General features: G+C 29.2%; 1 protein-coding gene and 1 long non-coding RNA gene across 2 annotated transcripts in view; one reads left to right on the top strand and one right to left on the bottom strand.

The window, feature by feature from the left end:
• LOC122525558 (fasciclin-2) overlaps positions 1-18838 on the top strand; it is a gene marked incomplete in the record, with an annotated part of 110473 nt that overhangs the window by 80320 nt on the left and 11315 nt on the right. Inside the window, 6 exon segments of the mRNA XM_043648428.1 lie at positions 7455-7620; positions 8463-8486; positions 9969-10147; positions 10758-11023; positions 11426-12485; positions 12968-13429. Of these exon segments, the coding sequence (XP_043504363.1) occupies positions 7455-7620; positions 8463-8486; positions 9969-10147; positions 10758-11023; positions 11426-12485; positions 12968-13429 (2157 nt within the window).
• On the bottom strand, positions 81-402 carry LOC122525628. The gene is made up of 2 exons (XR_006305843.1): positions 221-402; positions 81-146 (listed from the first exon to the last, which is right to left on the bottom strand). It is a non-coding gene; the product is annotated as an uncharacterized LOC122525628 (long non-coding RNA).

The following is an 18838-nucleotide window of genomic DNA, read 5'->3' as shown; positions in this document are numbered from 1 at the left end:
ATTACCCTTACAAGTTTATATTATTACTACTCGATAGTTTTACGTGTATATATATTGTGTTGTACGATCATTAGAGTTATTATATATATATAATGTCTTATTTATTGTGCAGGTTATGGGTAGAGATAATAGGTAGAATTGTTTCTCTGTAATAACAAAGATTTTATTTTATTTTGAACAAAATAATAATGTAGCAACTTAGACTAATTATTTATCCTACCTGTAATAACAAAGAAACAACATTCAATGCTAATATCCACACCGTTGTTTCTTGATTAATTTTCTTACATATATCTCTTAATCTCTGTATCTTTTCACTCCTGCTTTCTTTGCAGCACTAACGCCACCTGTTTTATTCCCTAACCTATTTACGCGCTAAATTCAATATAGCTAAAACTACTGTCCTTACATATATATATTATTATCACCACCACTACTACTATTACCCTTACAAGTTTATATTATTACTACTCGATAGTTTTATATATATATATATATGTGTTGTACGATCATTAGAGTCTATTCAGCTCGAAAAATGTCACGCTAATAGATACGGATATATATGTATATTGTGTGTGTATGTGTGTATGTTTGTGTTTGTACACCTAACTCTCGTATCATCATATCTCTCTACGGTGAGATGAATTAACGTTTTCCCGGAACATGACGCGAATTTTTGTTCTTTTTCTTTCTAGTGATTTATTGACACCGATTATTATACGCGACGGGTAACGCAAAATGTGTTTTCCATGTGTCAAATGTTTTATTAAACCGTATCTAAGATTATTATTTTCATGATTATTTTTCCCTTGCCCTGTTTTACTTTCCATCTAACGATCAGATAAAAATTATAGAATTCATTCCAGAAGTAAATGATGGATTTAGATTGGTTTTTTTTTTGTTTTTTTTTCGAGTAGCACTTCAACGTTCGTCGACGTTTTTTCAAACTGTTGCGTTGCAATGTTTTAAATCAGAGTAACTTTTTCCCCTAAGTCTAATCGATAGGCAGACACTCCCCCCCCGTCTCCCCCCCGTTATATATAATACTTCGTGAATAGTCGTTTTTAATGGTGAAAGCTGCCGAATATAAATGATTTTTTAAGCCATCAGTTATTTTAACGTTTCATATTGGAATAAAATGACTAAGATTGTTCCCTAAGATGTATAGTATTACTACTACCATCATCATCGCCATTATTTCGAACTCTACGAAACATTAAACTCTCTCTCTCTCTTTATATTTCTTCTATCTAAGAAAATCATTAATTTCTTCCCTGTCATAGGAATATTCTTCTCGACCCCTCTTTCGTAGTTTTGCTCTCCTATCCTCTATCTTTCTTTCTTATTGCAAAGCAGCAACCGGAGATGACGAATTTGCGAGTCTTATCGTAAGAACGGAGATAAAGTGAAAAAGAGAGAGAGAGAGAGAAAGATTGTTGAGTTATCACGATGGAAGGGAGAGAACAACGAAAAGCTTGCTTTTACTATACCTTATTCCTCCCCTCTTTCCTATTTAGGATACGAATTTGTTCGAGGGGTTGCTCGTTTCATTATCTTTTGATTACTACGACCTTTAGTTTAGTAGTAGTTTTTGTTCGATCAGATGGAAACTAAATGAGAACTCGTTAGAAATTCTCAATTTAAAATTTAAAGTCATTTATTTTGATGATGCAAACGAAATAATTATTATTTGCAAGTATTTACAGACGAATTTAGTTCTTTTTCGATATAAATAAAATGATAGTCTCCTCTCGGTTGAACATTTTATTTTGAGTTATCGGGATTAGATTTGTAAATAATTTATTGTTCATTTTTATGTATATATTATCTATTTATTTATATTTATTTGTTAGAAATTCTCAATTTAAAATTTAAAGTCATTTTGCATCATGATGCAAACGAAATAATTATTATTTGCAAGTATTTACAGACGAATTTAGTTCTTTTTCGATATAAATAAAATGAATAGTCTCCTCTCGGTTGAACATTTTATTTTGAGTTATCGGGATAAAATTTGTAAATAATTTATTGTTCATTTTTATGTATATATTATCTATTTATTTATATTTATTTGTTAGAAATTCTCAATTTAAATTTAAAGTCATTTTGATGATGCAAACGAAATAATTATTATTTGCACGTATTTACAGACGAATTTAGTTCTTTTTCGATATAAATAAAACGAATAGTCTCCTAGGTTGAAAATTTTATTTTCGGTTATCGGGATTAGATTTGTAAATAATTTATTGTTCATTTTTTTATGTATGTATTATCTATTTATTTATATTTATTTGTTAGAAATTCTCAATTTAAAATTTAAAGTCATTTTGATGATGCAAACGAAATAATTATTATTTGCAAGTATTTACAGACGAATTTAGTTCTTTTTCGATATAAACATAACGAGAGGCTCCTTTCGGTTGAAAATTTTATTTTTATCGGGATTATATTTGTAAGTAATTTATTGTTCATTTTTATGTATATATTATCTATTTATTTATATTTATTTGTTAGAAATTCTCAATTTAAAATTTAAAGTCATTTTGCATCATGATACAAACGAAATAATTATTATTTGCAAGTATTTACAGACGAATTTAGTTCTTTTTCGATATAAATAAAATGAATAGTCTCCTCCTCTAGGTTGAAAATTTTATTTTGGGTTATCGGGATTAGATTTGTAAACATTTTATTGTTCATTTTTATGTATATATTATCTATTTATTTATATTTATTTGTTAGAAATTCTCAATTTAAAATTTAAAGTCATTTTGATGATGCAAACGAAATAATTATTATTTGCAATTATTTACCGACGAATTTAGTTCTTTTTCGATATAAACATAACGAGAGGCTCCTCTAGGTTGAAAATTTTATTTTGAGTTATCGGGATTAGATTTGTAAATAATTTATTGTTCATTTTTATGTATATATTATCTATTTATTTTATATTTATTTGTATATATGTATGCTTTTTTTTTCCTTCTCTTTTTTTATATTTTAATTAATTTATTTCTTTATATTTATCTTTCAATATATATTCTGATTATTTGACAATGGGTAATTCCCGTCAATGTTTGAATAAACAAATAATTAAAAGACAAAATAAATGCACACGTACCTATGTACAATTTTTTTAATAGGAAATAATTGTTACCAATCAATAATTATACTCGTTATATATATAATTTTAAATAAAAGCTTTTATTTATGAGTTTTTAATTTCAACTATAGTTAATAATTAACAAAATAGCGTAATCAAATTTCAACGCGATCCTTTTTTCATTACTTTCTTTTTTTTTTATTTGAAAGTAACTTTGAACAATCGTGTTTTAAGAAAAAACACGTTCAAACTTATTCTCTCTCTCTCTCTCTCTTTCTTTCTTTTTCTCTTTTTAACTATCTGTTTTGATAGTCAACAGAATCGAAGAAAGAATTTCGAAATAAATCTATCGTGAAACGGTAATGTAAATTTCCTCGTTAATTTTCGTAAGAATTTCGGCTCAATTTACTAACGTAACTGATTTTAAACCACCGAGAGAAAATCTGTTAATTGACCCGGCATATCTTCCTTCCCTCTCTCTCTCTTTATCTATCTCTTTATCTTTCTCTCTCTTTCCGCCCTTTATTATACGCCTCGTAAGCCAATTAAGGAACTTTCTTGAGGAATATTTTGATGGTAGGATCAACCTTTAACGCATTCATGTGCGTCCAATTATAACAAGGAGCACTGAAATGTGAATACGTAAGCGTATAAGTATAACTTATCTGTGTATGTGTGTGCGTGTGTGTGTCTGTTTGAATTCGGTTTATGTGTACCGGACAATTTTTAATGTCAGTATTAATTTCGATTAATTGCGTGTCTACTCATAACCCTCCCCTCTCCCTCCCAACCCTCTCAACTCCCCTACCGCGAGTGTCTACGTTGATTATCGAACCAAATTCGATATCGTATATTATCATATTAACGATTATCACGTACAGTTAGGTGTTAATCCAACGGATGCAAATGAATTCGTTTGGATCGATGTCAAGTGAAAATTCGGCATATCCGTTGAAAAGCTTTATAATGTTTAATAGAAGCCGACCAAATCAATTTTGCCGATGTTATTATCGATAAATTTTATAAATAATCCTAATCGAGATCTCTCGGAATATTTTGATAATTCGTATTACTGATCAATCCGATGAGAGATTTGTTAGAATATTTGTGTTAAGAATACAAAATGATTGATAATAATTAAAAAAAAAAAAGTTTCACAGATATTTGTCGTTTTTAAAGTTTTATTAATTATTGGATAATTTAATATAATAATAATATATACAATAAATATTGGATTTTTGATTTGAAATTAATTTTCGTTTAGGGTATCGTATAAAGAATTGATTAGAATTCAAAATCTAATCCCAGTGTCAATCGTTATTCTTTCTTTCTTATTATTTAACATTAAATTACTATTTAATCGCTGAGAACTATGATTGCTTTTTAAATTTGAAATTAAAATTCTGCATTTAATATTATTATCTTCCTTCATTTTACGACAAATAGAAAAATCAACATCGTAAATTGTCGTTAATTCAAATGTAACTAATAGTAAATCTCCTCGTGCGCAACTTTCTTTGTATTGCTGGGAATAAGAAAGTTTCCGGAAAATTATTTTTTTATCGTTTTTTCTTATCATTCGTTTTAACACAGTGTACGTAATATTTCGCTTACTTTGAAACATTTTAATCTATACATTCGTTTGAATACGTAGGATAGTAGATGAGAAGGAAAAGAATGAGGAGGAGGAGGAGGAGGAGGAGGAGGAGGAGGAGGAGGTGGATGAGGATGATATCACAGAATCGTGTGAGGTTGTGAAAAGTGAGAATGACATTTTTATCGTCGTAGTTCGTAGCCGTCGTCATCGTATTTGGCACCATTTTAATTAACTCACAATTGGCCATTACGTCAGTCACCGTGGAACCCATTTTACGCGTGAAACTCATTTTACTTGCACGTGGATTATATAGGGTATATAACGTAAAATAAATACACCACCCTATATATACACTCATCCAAAATATACAATATAATATTTCAAATAATTCAATGAATCTGACTGTACTCATCTCTCTAAAGATAAACCCCTCTACTATTAATCTGAAAAGATAAAAAAATAGCAACATTAGCATATAAAATATCAGTCTTACTATTATCAATGAATAATATTTCATGATTAAAATAAAAGTTCACTTGTAGAACATCTCTAAAAAGAAAAAGAAGATTAACACACCCACGTATAACGTAATTATAATTACCAATCAACATCGGTTATTATAAATATCAACTAAATGTTCATCATCTTCTTCTTTACTGCAACTATTCTTGATAGCATGATAATAAAAATAAAAAAAACATCAAAATATTTCGATAAAAGCGAAAACAACGTTTCAACGCTAAATCGAAATTATTTTAATTAACGAACAAATAAATCCAAAATATATTTTATCTACGTTATTTTTAATTAAAAAACATTAAGTGTATACGAGAAAAATCGCATTTGTACGAAAACACAATAGTAGCAATATTTTACACGTGTTACAAGGAATAATAATTTGCATTCGTAGAAACTCGTGTAATAATATATACGGGGTTGGGGTTGGGGTTGAGGGTGGGGGGTGGGGGTGGGATAGGGTTGAGTTTCTATAACTGTATACTCAGAAAACAAACACATCGTCACCATAAGCGCATATAGCAGCGGCAGGTTGGGTGAAGAGAGATCTCTAGTGTAGAGAAGGTGGTAGGTATAGAAGGGGGGTGGGGGAAGGAAGGGACGAAGAGAGACGAGGTCACTTGCGTTTCCTAGTTAGGGCAATTCCGCACACTTTCGCACGTCGCAATTAATTAGCTTAATTCTCGCTTCCTGTTGTCTTGGATATATTATCAAGATATACCAGTGTGTAGATGATACAATAGTAGTAGTATAGTAGTAGTGGTGGTGATGGTGGGGGGAGGGGGATCGAGAGGGCTAGGTAAGGGGAAGAGGGGGAAGGGGTGGGGAGTTTTAGGATCGTCACGCACGCACGAACGCATGCATGCATGCCAGGAGGGCACATTCCGCATAACGTAGTTTCTCAACTCGTGAGTTTACCGATCTCTCTCTCTACATCCGGATGAAGAGAGAGTGAGAGAGACAGAGAGAGAGAGAGAGAGAGAGAGAGATACATACATATCTATATATATATATATATCTATTTAATGGTTATGGTTGTGATTACGTCACAAGCATGAACCCTGAGACGTCGATCTGCGTCTCCGTGCTTTGCGTTTACGTGCTCGTACCGTTTCCGGAACAGCAACAGCAACCGTCACTTGCCTTGGTACGGTTAGGTAAGAAGAAACCCTTCTGGCATTGTATCTAATTAAGCTTACCTCGGTGTTCATCCCTTTCTGTATATCTGTCTGTCTGTCTTTTTTTCTTTACTCTCTTTTGCTAGCTCTTAAATTTTGTCAAGATGGTGTTTCGTAAAAATAAAAAATAAAAAATAAAAACTCCGGTTGTTGTATAAGAGGTTTATTATATATATTTTTACTTTGATAGGTTTATTTTTTAATTATTTTGTAAAAATAAAATAAAAACTCCGGTTGTGTTGTATGTTGTAAAGGTTTTTTGTGTAAAGGTTGTTGTATTGTGTTATATAAGGGGTTTATTATATATATTTTAACTTTTTTTGATAGGTTCATTTTTTAATTATTAAAGAAAATAATTTCTGTTATACGAGAGATTTGTTTAATATATATGAAAGGAGGATTTTGTGTTAAAATAAAAGGATCTTTGGTTGTGTTGTATAAAAATCTTATATTATAATATATTTGATATAAGATTTTGATTAGAAAATATAACGAGAAGTACGTTTATTAATGCATTGTTGTTATACAAATTATATTTCATAAAGTAAAAGTAAAAAGAATAATTCTAATAATAATAATATAACATAATAATTGTATACTTACCAAGTAGTAAGTTTATTTGAATCAATAAGAGATGTTTTATATAACGTAAAAAAGAAATTATTTAATTACAAAAAAGTAAAAGGTTACAAATATTTCTATCATATCGTCGTTAAACTACTCCCTGCGTTTCGAATCATTTCTAATTTTCCAATATGAAAAATCGAAGTATTGAAAAGATGGGATGGGTAGAATGAAAAACTGAGGGGGGGGAATACTTTTAATTCTACCACGATTGAAAAATTAATTTAAATAATAATATACATGACACAAGATTTAAATACTTTTATTTAATTAATTAATTATTATTATTAATTAATTATTATTATTAATTAATTATTAATTATTATTATTGTTAATTAATTAATTTAAATAATAATATAAATGACACCAAGATTTAAATACAATAAAAAAAATAATAACACAATAACTAAATAGAAATTTTCTAATTTCGTTTCAGCTAATGCAAATGCAACATCGTTGGAAATTTTACCAAGCGGGGAGACGCAAACGAAACCGATCGGATCGAGCATTATATTAACATGCAAACCTAACGTCGATAACCTTGGACTGGTCACCGACATGCAATGGCTGGATCCACAGAATCGTGTTATAGAATCTCTCAAGTGAGTAGTAACACGAATATAATTCGAAAGTATCATTTTTAATCGTTATATTTTATTATATAATATTCGATTAATATGAACGCGTTTTAGAGGAATATAGTAATCCATATAATACGCGAGTTTGCATTAATTGAGGGTACTTGTTCCGAACACACGTGTGCGAAATTATCAAACGATCGATCTACTCTCGTGGTATACAATTATATTATACATATATATATATACTAGTATATACTACATACAAAGTATATATATACGTATATATATATAGAGATAATATTTTACACATTAATCTGTTCCTGGATAAAAGTGACTAACACGTTTTATATTCGTTCGTTAGGATATTTTTTTTTTTCTTTCTTTTTTTTTTAATCTTTTTAATCTTTTTTTTTTATCTTTATATCTTTATCTTTCTTCTTTATAATACAGACGAAACTCGATTATCCCCAATTATTCTTCCTTCTATTCGGCACACGTATATTACAGCATTATGTTTCACTATTTCCATGGTAATGGGAACTCAGCCGCGAATATCTGAGTGAATTCGAACGAAAGAGAAGCGTAATCGAGTTTGGATAATCGAGGTACCGCACTGTACGGAGTTGAATTCAATTTGACCGAGAATAAAGTGGATATAACCACTTGCGATCTTCCTCTCATCGTTTCTACGTCTTTCTCTTTCTCTCTTTCGCTATTTCTATTTCTCTCTATTGCATAGTTCCCTTGTTTGTTAAAATACACGAGTAAAAACATATATATATTTATATATTTATCAAGCAGAAAATTAACAAAAGAGAACTAATTTTAACAAATTTCTCTTCATTCCTATCGCATACACACAGACTCGTCGTATTGCCGATCGAAAGGCGAGTATATACATATTTAACAACACAACACATCAACAATAACATTTGTTACAAGTTTTTTACCCTAGTGTATCAGATTGAATCCTTTATAATATATATTTTCATATTCTCTTTCTATTCTTCATTAATTTCTCTTACTCCTCTGTCGTGTACTTTTATTAAGTATTAGATACTCATACATACATACATACATACATACACGTATACATATACCTATCACCAATTTAAAGAAAGGATTTCGGAATGTTTTTATGAGTTGTTCCAAGCATTGTTATCGAACATAAATATGTTTATCGCCACATTCATCGATTTTAAAAATTCATCTCGTACGCATCGTGTTGTGTGTTTCGTTAATCGTAATTTTTATTTTATTTTTTTCTCTGACAAATAAATCAATCAGAAGAAGAATGTTCGTTCGAAGGTGTCCCACAGATAAAACAGTTCAATTATTTGCACGATGATTACGAGCGTTTAGTAATATTTAGAAAGATAACACTTGCGTTTCTTTATTCCCCCCCCCACCTCCGAAAATTTATAATGACGACGAATAACGAGAGAAAACACCATGCGTACTACTATCGTATAATTAATTGAATGAAATTCATACGTTGACGACAGCGCACGTGGTTGCTTTTTCATTTTCTCGAACTTTAATTAATCGTTATGAGCTTATTTTTGTACCTTAGTCGTAATTACGTTATCATCGTAATGTATTTTTTTTTTTTAATAGCGTGTATCATCATATCATTTGAACAAAGATAAAAAAAAGTAGTGTTATAGTTAAATATATCATATAACGTGTTCAGGAAAGCAACAATCTTCTCTGTTAGATATCATCTCGCATAAACGATTAATCAAACATGATGCCATAACACCTGCCTCGTTTATAGGTAATATTTCCAATTATGTTTGTCTAGTCTCCTATCACAGCATCGTTACACACCTGTCTGTCATACCAATACCTATGCGATTATGCTAAGTCACGTTAATGTTTCTCTTCACTAGCCTTTACGCGCTTGCTCATAATATGATCGTTCTATTCTAATTTCATTGTCATCATTGCAACGATTATTATAATTGTTATAATAGATTTATTTCATCTTTCCTATAAAATAACGCATATGAAATTATTTTTAATCTAAATATTAGATATACCGGAAAGTTCTGTTCGATAATGGTTGAATGTATTTTTGTATATGTTTAAAAAAAAAAATGTATTCTTTTACATGTGTAATGTACGATGTTTCTCAGTGTTTAATTACATTCGTTGTATTGAAAAAATGTATTTTTTTATTTTATTTTATTTTATTTTATTTTATTTTATTTTATTTTATTTTAATTGAAAAAACGCGGACAAATTTTATCCGGTATATCTAATATTTTTTTCATTGACAAATTGTCTATCCTTTTTTGTTTTTCTTTTTCTTTGTTTTTTTTTCTTTTTTAAATCTACTAACATTAGAATATAATTATTTTTCACAGCACGTCACCACTCGTACACGGTCATTCGAAACCGGCCATGTATACGGAATTGCATCAGGACAATAGTCTTTCCCTGTTCTTCCATTCGCTTCAAGAGGAACAAGCTGGGAAATATACGTGCAAGGGAACTTATGCGAATTCGGTGCCTTTGAACAAATCCGTCACGATCGATACTATCGGTAAGGATTATTTTTTCATTATTCTTATATTAATAATATATATACACAGGTATATTTATAATTAAGAGAAATAAAGGTTATATTTGTTAAATATAATAAACGTTAAAACGATTATAATACGTATGAAACAATAATAATAATAATAATAATTACAAGTAAAAAAATAAAAAAAATAATTCTAAATTATTTGTATAGGACACGTGGAAAATAATTTTTAAAAATTTTTCAATTACAGACCAAGATAATCGTTGTTGTATGAGTCTTACTAACAATGTTTCTTATTAACATATTAAATAATATTATAATATATATAATATTAATTTAATATAATAAATATTATAATATATATAATATAATAATTATATATAATATAATACATATTATATTAAATAATTCAAAGGAGAAACAATTCGTATCGTACGCGACAGTGTTAATTTTGTATTAATTAATCCTATTTGTTAACTATATTAATATAATTCGTTAAAAGAATTGATGTAAATCTTAAATAATAATAGTAATAATAATTATTATTATTAATATTAAAACAAATCGTAAACGATCGATGAGAAAATATATATATTATACGTGTATTAATATTTATTTGTCACAGTTGCAATAACCTTTGACAACGCACCAGAAAATCAATATCCAATTCTTGGAGATGATTTTGCTATACTTTGCAAAGTACGTGCCAGGCCTTCACCATCGGTTGATTGGCTTTACAACGGAGAATTGGTCAAGACGAATGATCGTTACATCATCGACACTCATGCTTTAAAAATTAAAAATGTTCAAGAATCGGATGACGGTATTTATACTTGTCGTGCATCTGTCCTGACTACTGGCGAACTTAAGGAACGACCAATACGCGTCGAGGTATATATATTTAACAATATATTGTACAAATCTAGTGAATTATAGTGATCTAAAAAAAAAAGAAAATCTCAACGTGCCAGAAAAAAACGAGTAGTCAATAAATATCATCGAGACAATTAGAATGATTTCTATAATTTTTCTTAATAGAAAATAATATTTCATTTGTTATCGAGTAGAGTAATCGATTATGTTAAGAGTTTACAATATTTGAACAATTTATATCATTTGAAATATATCTTGTTCCCTTATCGATAAAATGATTAAAATTATTCAATCTTTTTTGTTACCTCGGTATTTTTGTTCAACTTGTTGACTCCCTTTTGTATAGTAACCAATTTAATTATTTATAATTAAAGTTATAATAAAGAAAAAATAAAATATATATTATTTAACCATCACCAGGTCCACATACGGCCAACCATCGAAGAAAGATCGACACCGGTCGATATAATCGAAGGTGAAAATCAAAAGATCGAGTGCAAAGCCAAAGGCAAACCACCGCCAAGGTTTTCCTGGATTCAATCATTGACCAAACAAAATCTATCATCTACCGATCGGTTTACCGTTAATCCAGACACCGGTGATTTGACAATAACCAACGTAAATCGGGAAGATGCAGGAGAGTACGAGTGCACTGCTACGAATGCAGCAGGTTCGGCAACAACGAACATAGTCGTTAACGTCATCGTCAAACCAAAAATCATGGAATTTCCAAATATAACGGTGATACAGGGTAAAGAAGTGGACATCAAGTGCAAGGCATTTGGTAGGCCACCTCCTAAAGTGACCTTGAGGAAACACACAGCCGAAAAGGCATACGTGATAGGTGCCCAAGTGGATGACGACAGGATAGTTTTGATCAATAAACCCGACGAAGTAACCGGAGAAACTGTTGGTATTTTGAACATAAGAGACGTATTCAGATCGAACGACGGTCTTTACGAATGCGTGGCTGAAAATGCTGGCGGTAAGGCGTACAAAAATGGTCACGTGACCGTTGAATTTCCACCGACTTTCGCATACATGGACAACAATACGACGTGGTCATGGGACAGCAGACCTGTCAATTTGACTTGCATTGCCGAAAGTATACCAAACGCAACGATTACCTGGACGATGGGTGCCGATAGAAAGATCGAGGATGTACCAGAAATCAAACAACTCGGCAACGGACCTATTTCCACGCTCATGATCATACCACTTGACGGCAGATATTATACTACTTACAAATGCATCGCTGCTAATTCCCATGGCACGCGAGTACATAAGATTGAATTGAAACAAGCTACTAAACCCGGTGAATTGACGCAAGTAAAGATGGCCGAATTAACCGCTACCACCATTAAATTCGATTTCGTATTACCGTACGCTCATAGGGATTTACCTATCAAAAGTGTCATCGTTCAATACAAAGAAGAAACACAGACTTGGGCCGATGCTAGGAATAGAACTTGGTCGATAAGTGAGTTTTTTTTAATTTCATTTTATTGTTTACTTTATATTATATACTTTATTCGTATATTTTATTTTATTTTTTTTTAACGAAAAAATATTGTTATCTTTTGCGAAAGAACGATATTACGTGTTTACGTGTGAATCACATTTGCATAACCGATTAATTCAAATATATCTCGTCCGGTGTGTATTACATTTTAATGTTTAATTAATATCTAATAATAATTATGAAATGAATATATATGTTATTAATAGAAAATTTCTATAATCTATAAAACAAGCTAACTAATAATTACAGTAAAACATCTCCTGTAATTTGTGAATAATTATTTATTGAATAATTAATCGGTATATCAATACACTATGCTCGTGATTTCACACAAAAGTAAAAATCTGATCAAATTGTTATTTCCTACGCAAAGAATTTTTAATAATCATTTCGCAAATTGTTTTTCACAACAGGTGAATTTCTTTCGTTTTTTTTTCCAGATTCCATTTACGTGCTCGAAGGTTTGAAACCGCAAACACCGTACGATTTTCGATTCGCTGCTATAAACAAAGTCGGCCAAGGCAATTGGGGTGGTTTTTATCGCGAAACAACCCCCGTAAGGACAGCACCTAATGCACCAAAGATCATCACGAATAAACTCGAACCCAATGGATACGACGTATCAACGTTCAGCAATCAGTACGAACTTTTCTGGACTGTCCCAGCAGATAATGGTGAACCCATAGACAAATATATTGTCAGATACTGTCAAGTCAAACGAGTAACTGGCGAATGGCAAACCGAAGAGGATACCTGCAAAACATTAGACATTAAGGGTGCCGGTAGGACGAAATGTTGGATACAGGATATACATTCTGACACTTTTTACATCGTTGAAGTGAGGGCACAGAATATAATGGGATTGAGCAAGCCTGGTGTTGCAAAATTCAAGACTTCCAGGGGTAAGTTTTTCTTCCTTTTCATCTAATCATTCTTTTTTTTTTTATTCTTCACGGATCGCACCCCCTTGCGTTTATTTTTTTTTCTTTCTCTATATATCTTTATTTATTTATATGTTTATATTTATTTTTTTATTTTTTTGTTGTTGTTTTTTTTTTTCCAAATACATTCGATAGAATTCTTGCACAAGGATGCATTTTTATCCAATATAGTTTATTATATTGTTACTACTTATTACTACTACTACTACTACTATTACTATAGTTTACTTACTACTATTACTGAATGTGTTATCTCAGTTTTATCACTTTTAAAAATATATTAATCTATTAGAGAAACCAATGCACAATGCTCTTGCACACTAATTAACATATATTTTATATATATATATATATTATTTATTTTCTTATGTTAACTATATAATAATCGTACTTTTGTCTCTGTTTCTTCTATATAAAAAATATATATATATATATATTTATAACAAAAATATGAACAGGGAGAAGGGCGCGACCATGTTGCATTGTCACAATTCTTTCTAAAGTCATGATTAATTGTTTATTTATTTAATATTTATTTAATATTTATTTTATTTTATTTTATTTTATTCTTTTCCCTTCCGTTTCGAATGTTATTTGCAAGAGAATGATGATTTTAATGACAATTTTGTTTACCCTTCGTCCCTCGCGTAGAAAAATGCATCTAAAACATTTATTATTATTATCTAGTTTCTAGTTTCTTATATGTCCAATTCCCGTTGGTTACCCCCGTAGTAGTTAGTGTATTAGATTAACAAGATTAAAATTAAAATGAAAATGAAAATTTAAATTAAAATTTAAATTCAAATTCAAATTGAAAATGTCAAATGATAAAATATAAAAATCAAAAACAATTGATACGTAATAAGATCCTCGACGATAAGAGAAAGGAAATTAAAAAATGAAATCATACCTTTTTACAAGAGACGCTTTTTATCATTCAGAATCTACAGACAGCGTTGTGGACTACACAATATTATCACCTGGTGGTGGGGATACTTCCAAGCTCACCGTGACCGCCATTGCCACGACAATAATGATTATTCTATTTCAAAATATTATTTAAAAATCGCGCGTCGTCTCCCGTTTTTTTAGGACCGTATTCTCGTTAAATTGAAAGAAAAAAGAAAAAAAAAGAAAAATATGAATTTTTGTTTCCCACTTCCGTTCTTTCTCTGTAAATTGTATTTAGTACGCAAATTTTTACTAGTCTCTCTCTCTGTGAGCGATAACTTTAAAGAAAAAGAAAATGGAAAGAAAAGAAAAAGGAAAAAAAAAAAATGAAAAGACAGCGAAAAACATTATTCCAATTATTAATATTACTCTTATTATATTACTATTACTATTAACTACTACTATTACTATTATTATTGCTACCTATTTCTACGTGTATACGTAATACCGTTATTACGTATCGTTTATGTTGTTGTTATTATTGTTATTATTATTATTATTATTATTATTTTTATTACTATTATTCCAAATTTGGTTTTATTTTTGATATTTTGATTTGTTCAATTTGTTTGTTTTTTTTTTGTTTTTTTTTTCTTTCAAAATTCGTTAAAATCGAATTTAACATTATATATTATTATTATTATTATTTTACGATAGGATATTACATCGTAAATGTAAGTATGTACATGCAATTTTTATTTCGCGAATTTTTCTTTTTCTTTTTCTTTTTTTTTTTTTTCTTTTTCTTTTTTTCTTTTTCTTTTCTTCGAAGCGTCGATAATTTACGTAGAAAGAAAACAGGAATAAGGTTAAAAGCATTATTAATTAAAAATGAAAGAAGAGAGGAAGAAAGAGAGAAGGAGAGTTCGAGTAGAAGAGAATAATTACGTTTAGAATCTTATCGTCCCATAAGAATCGTCCGTGTTATTATAAATAATATAATAAAAATATATATCGGCACACACACACGTAATAATAACATTCCGAATTTAGTAGCGCATCGAAAAGTAGCGTTTAAGAGAAAGAAAGAAAAAAGAAAAAAAAAGAAAGAAAGAAAGAAAGAAAGAAAAATCAAATAATTCCCCTCACATTCTTTGATATCCATATTTATAACAAAAAAAAAATATATATATATATATATATAAACTTATATAATACGTGCGATAGACACACATACACATATATAACGTATTTATGAATAATAATGTTTTATTTAAATATATATATATACATATTTTTCTTTTCTTTCCTTTTATTTTATTTTTTAATTAACGTAAAAAATTTTTTTTAATTTAAAAATTAACGTAAGGAGAGATATGTTTTATATTTTTTTCTTTTTCTTCAATGTTCTTTACTTTCAAGATTTGCAATGTGTTATTATTTTTGTTGAGAATTTAGTCACTACATTTTTAATTTTGCAATTCGGAACAAGGCACGGCATGAATGCACGCGAAGAATTGAATTATTTTCCGATTCCCCCTCGTTGGTGGTGTATACTACGTGTTGTCTGGTTATGCAAATTAATAATTTAATTTAATATCTACGGCGGGGGACAAAAAAATTATATATATATTATATATATAATGTCGTGTACGGAAAACTAAATTATATTTGAAATAATTATTCGTCGAATGTTGTAGAAACCACCCCCACCCGGTGGGTGGTGGTGTGTGCGAGGATGGAAAATATAAAATGGAGGAATACGAGCAGGGAATTAATTAATTCTATATTTTCTTTTTTCTTTTACTTTTTTATTATTTCTTTCTTTTTTTTTTTTTTTTTTTTTTTTTATTTTTTTTTTTTTTTTTTTATCGTGTTAATAATGCATTTACGCATAACAACGTGCTGGTACAGTCGTGACAATAATTTGGTGCATATGATATGCAATATATTATACTTACGCTCATATATAATACATAAAAATAAGTTTTTTTTTTTCTCTCTTCACGCGTGAGAATTAAGAAAGACGAAAATAAAAAAAATAATAAACGAAATAAAATTAGCGCATATTAAATTGTCTGATATTTCTAACGTTATAATAATGTTATCGATAAAAAGAAAAAAGTAAAAAGAGAAAAATAATAATAATAATAATAAAAATAAATTAAATAACAGCCATGTGAAAAAGAGGCCGAGGATGATAATAATAATAATACTTTCAATATTTAGCAATTTACTTTTTTTTCCAATTTTGCATGCGAAGAAAATTTACGAAAAGAAAAAAACAAAAAAGAGAAAAAAAAACACGGAGAAAAAAGATTTGTACGTCGCCAATACTTATGATAAATAATTGAAGGAAAAAAAATTAAGCGGGTTGGTAGGTGGGGAAAGGAGAGATGGATGGGAAGAGTGGGTGAACAAATTATATTTTTAGCTTTCCCATTTTATTCCTTCCGTTATATCAAAGGCAAACGAGTAGTAAAGTTAGCAAAAAAGAAGAAGAAAAAGAATAAAAATAATAAACAAAAAATGCGAAAAATCCGTTTTTATCACTTTTCAATAGCACAGGCGCTTGTGTTTGTAGTAGCGAGAACACGATGTTCATATTATATATTATTTTAATTTTTTTTTTTGTTATTTTATTTTTATACTTTCCACTCATCTGCATATATACATACACATACATAAACAGATTACAACCAATAGGCTCGAGGCTGTTCTCACGTATGCTGAAGCCCCGCCCCCACATGCGCATTTTTGTTGTTTTTTTTTTTTTTTCTCGAGAACCAAAGAAGAATCTCCAAGCTTTTTAAAATCGAATCTCGAACGTTTTGAGATAGTTCGCGTCGTGAAAATAATTTCAATTATCATTATTGACGACGTGTGTGCGTTCATTTTGAAAATATAAGATGCGAAATAATATCGGTTGGGGGTTGAACGAGGGTGGGATTTTGAGAACAAACAAAAATCACCGCCGGTTTGTCTGCCTGCGTATGTGTGTATGTGTGTGTGTGGGTGCGTGCGTTTTACCGAAAGTTTTGCTATTAGCGCATACGAAGTAAACGAACGAGAGAGACGAAAACGTTGGCCGATTATGTTGTATACTTTTGCATATTTTTATTTCTTTTTTTCTTTCTTTTTTTTTTTTTTTTATTACACGTACACTCATGCGTACGATTTTCTTTTCGTATTTTTTTTTTTTTTGGGGGGATCTTACTCTCAGTCATTATTAGTTTTGCTTAAATAGTTTTTGGAAATACGTGTTTAGTGCGCATGATTTATGTGTTATTATTATATTACGATTATTATTATTATTATTATTATTATTATTATTATGCATCAGTAAAATTATTATGTTCATCATCATTCTAATCGAGACTTTAAATATTAATTATAAGTCTTATTATTATTATTATTATTATTATTTTAATTATTATTGTATTTATCGTAAAATATCTGTTGATATTGTACCATTGTATTATTATTATTATTATAACATAATATCAGTTAGTATTACCAATTTACCAATACCATTATCATTACCATTACGATTACAACCATTGTTAGCAAAAAAAAAAGAAAAGTAAATTATCTCGAATGGAGATAAAAATTGATCGATCGAATGAAAAAAAAATTCGATAACGAATATCTCGTCTCGTTTTGATATTGAAAAATTTCGTATTTCGTCGATTTTTTTTTATATTCGCAAGTGCCTAAAAAATTAATTAATTATACGCAATATGTATCACCATTAACGCAACACCGACGAGATCTTCGAGGATAAATTATTTTCTTTTTTCTTTTTGCGAATTTCTTTATTTTTGAATTTTATTCCTTTCTGTGTCTTCTTTAATGTATTCATATATATATATATATAATATATTCATAAGTCATTATTTATTTAAAGTGTGCCTGGGTTCTTAGATATATATTACAACCACCACATACACAAAAATACACACACAAACACACGCACACACCAATTTCGCATGGCATGCGCTGCTTTCTCTCTCTCTTTTTATTTTTCGTATAAAATTATTTTGGTTAAATTCATTCAATTCGTTCGTTCGTTCGTTCAATTTGAATTTTTCTTTTTCTTTTTATTCTTTACTTTGATGTCACCACACGTGTTTGTGCTCATACAACCATATATATATATATACACATATATATATGTATGTATGTACGTATGTATGTATTGTAGGTATTATATTTAGCTTTTAAAAAAGAATTTCATAACCAATCCGTCAAGAGTGGAATAATGTGTAATTGACTCTCGAATGACGAAAATTTATATGCAAAAGAAGAAGAAAAAAATATACATTGACGCATATTATATATGTATATAATAAATACGCAGGTTATATAAATAAATAATTATAAATGGTTGAAAGAGAAAGAGCGATATATATATATATATATATATCAATTTTAATAATAATTCAATTATAATTCAATTCAAAATATAATTTCTTATTC

The sequence above is a fragment of the Polistes fuscatus genome, unplaced genomic scaffold (assembly GCF_010416935.1).
Source record: "Polistes fuscatus isolate 324 unplaced genomic scaffold, CU_Pfus_HIC Scaffold9, whole genome shotgun sequence".
Taxonomy (NCBI): domain Eukaryota; kingdom Metazoa; phylum Arthropoda; class Insecta; order Hymenoptera; family Vespidae; genus Polistes; species Polistes fuscatus.
This window is presented reverse-complemented; position numbering and strand designations above follow the sequence as displayed.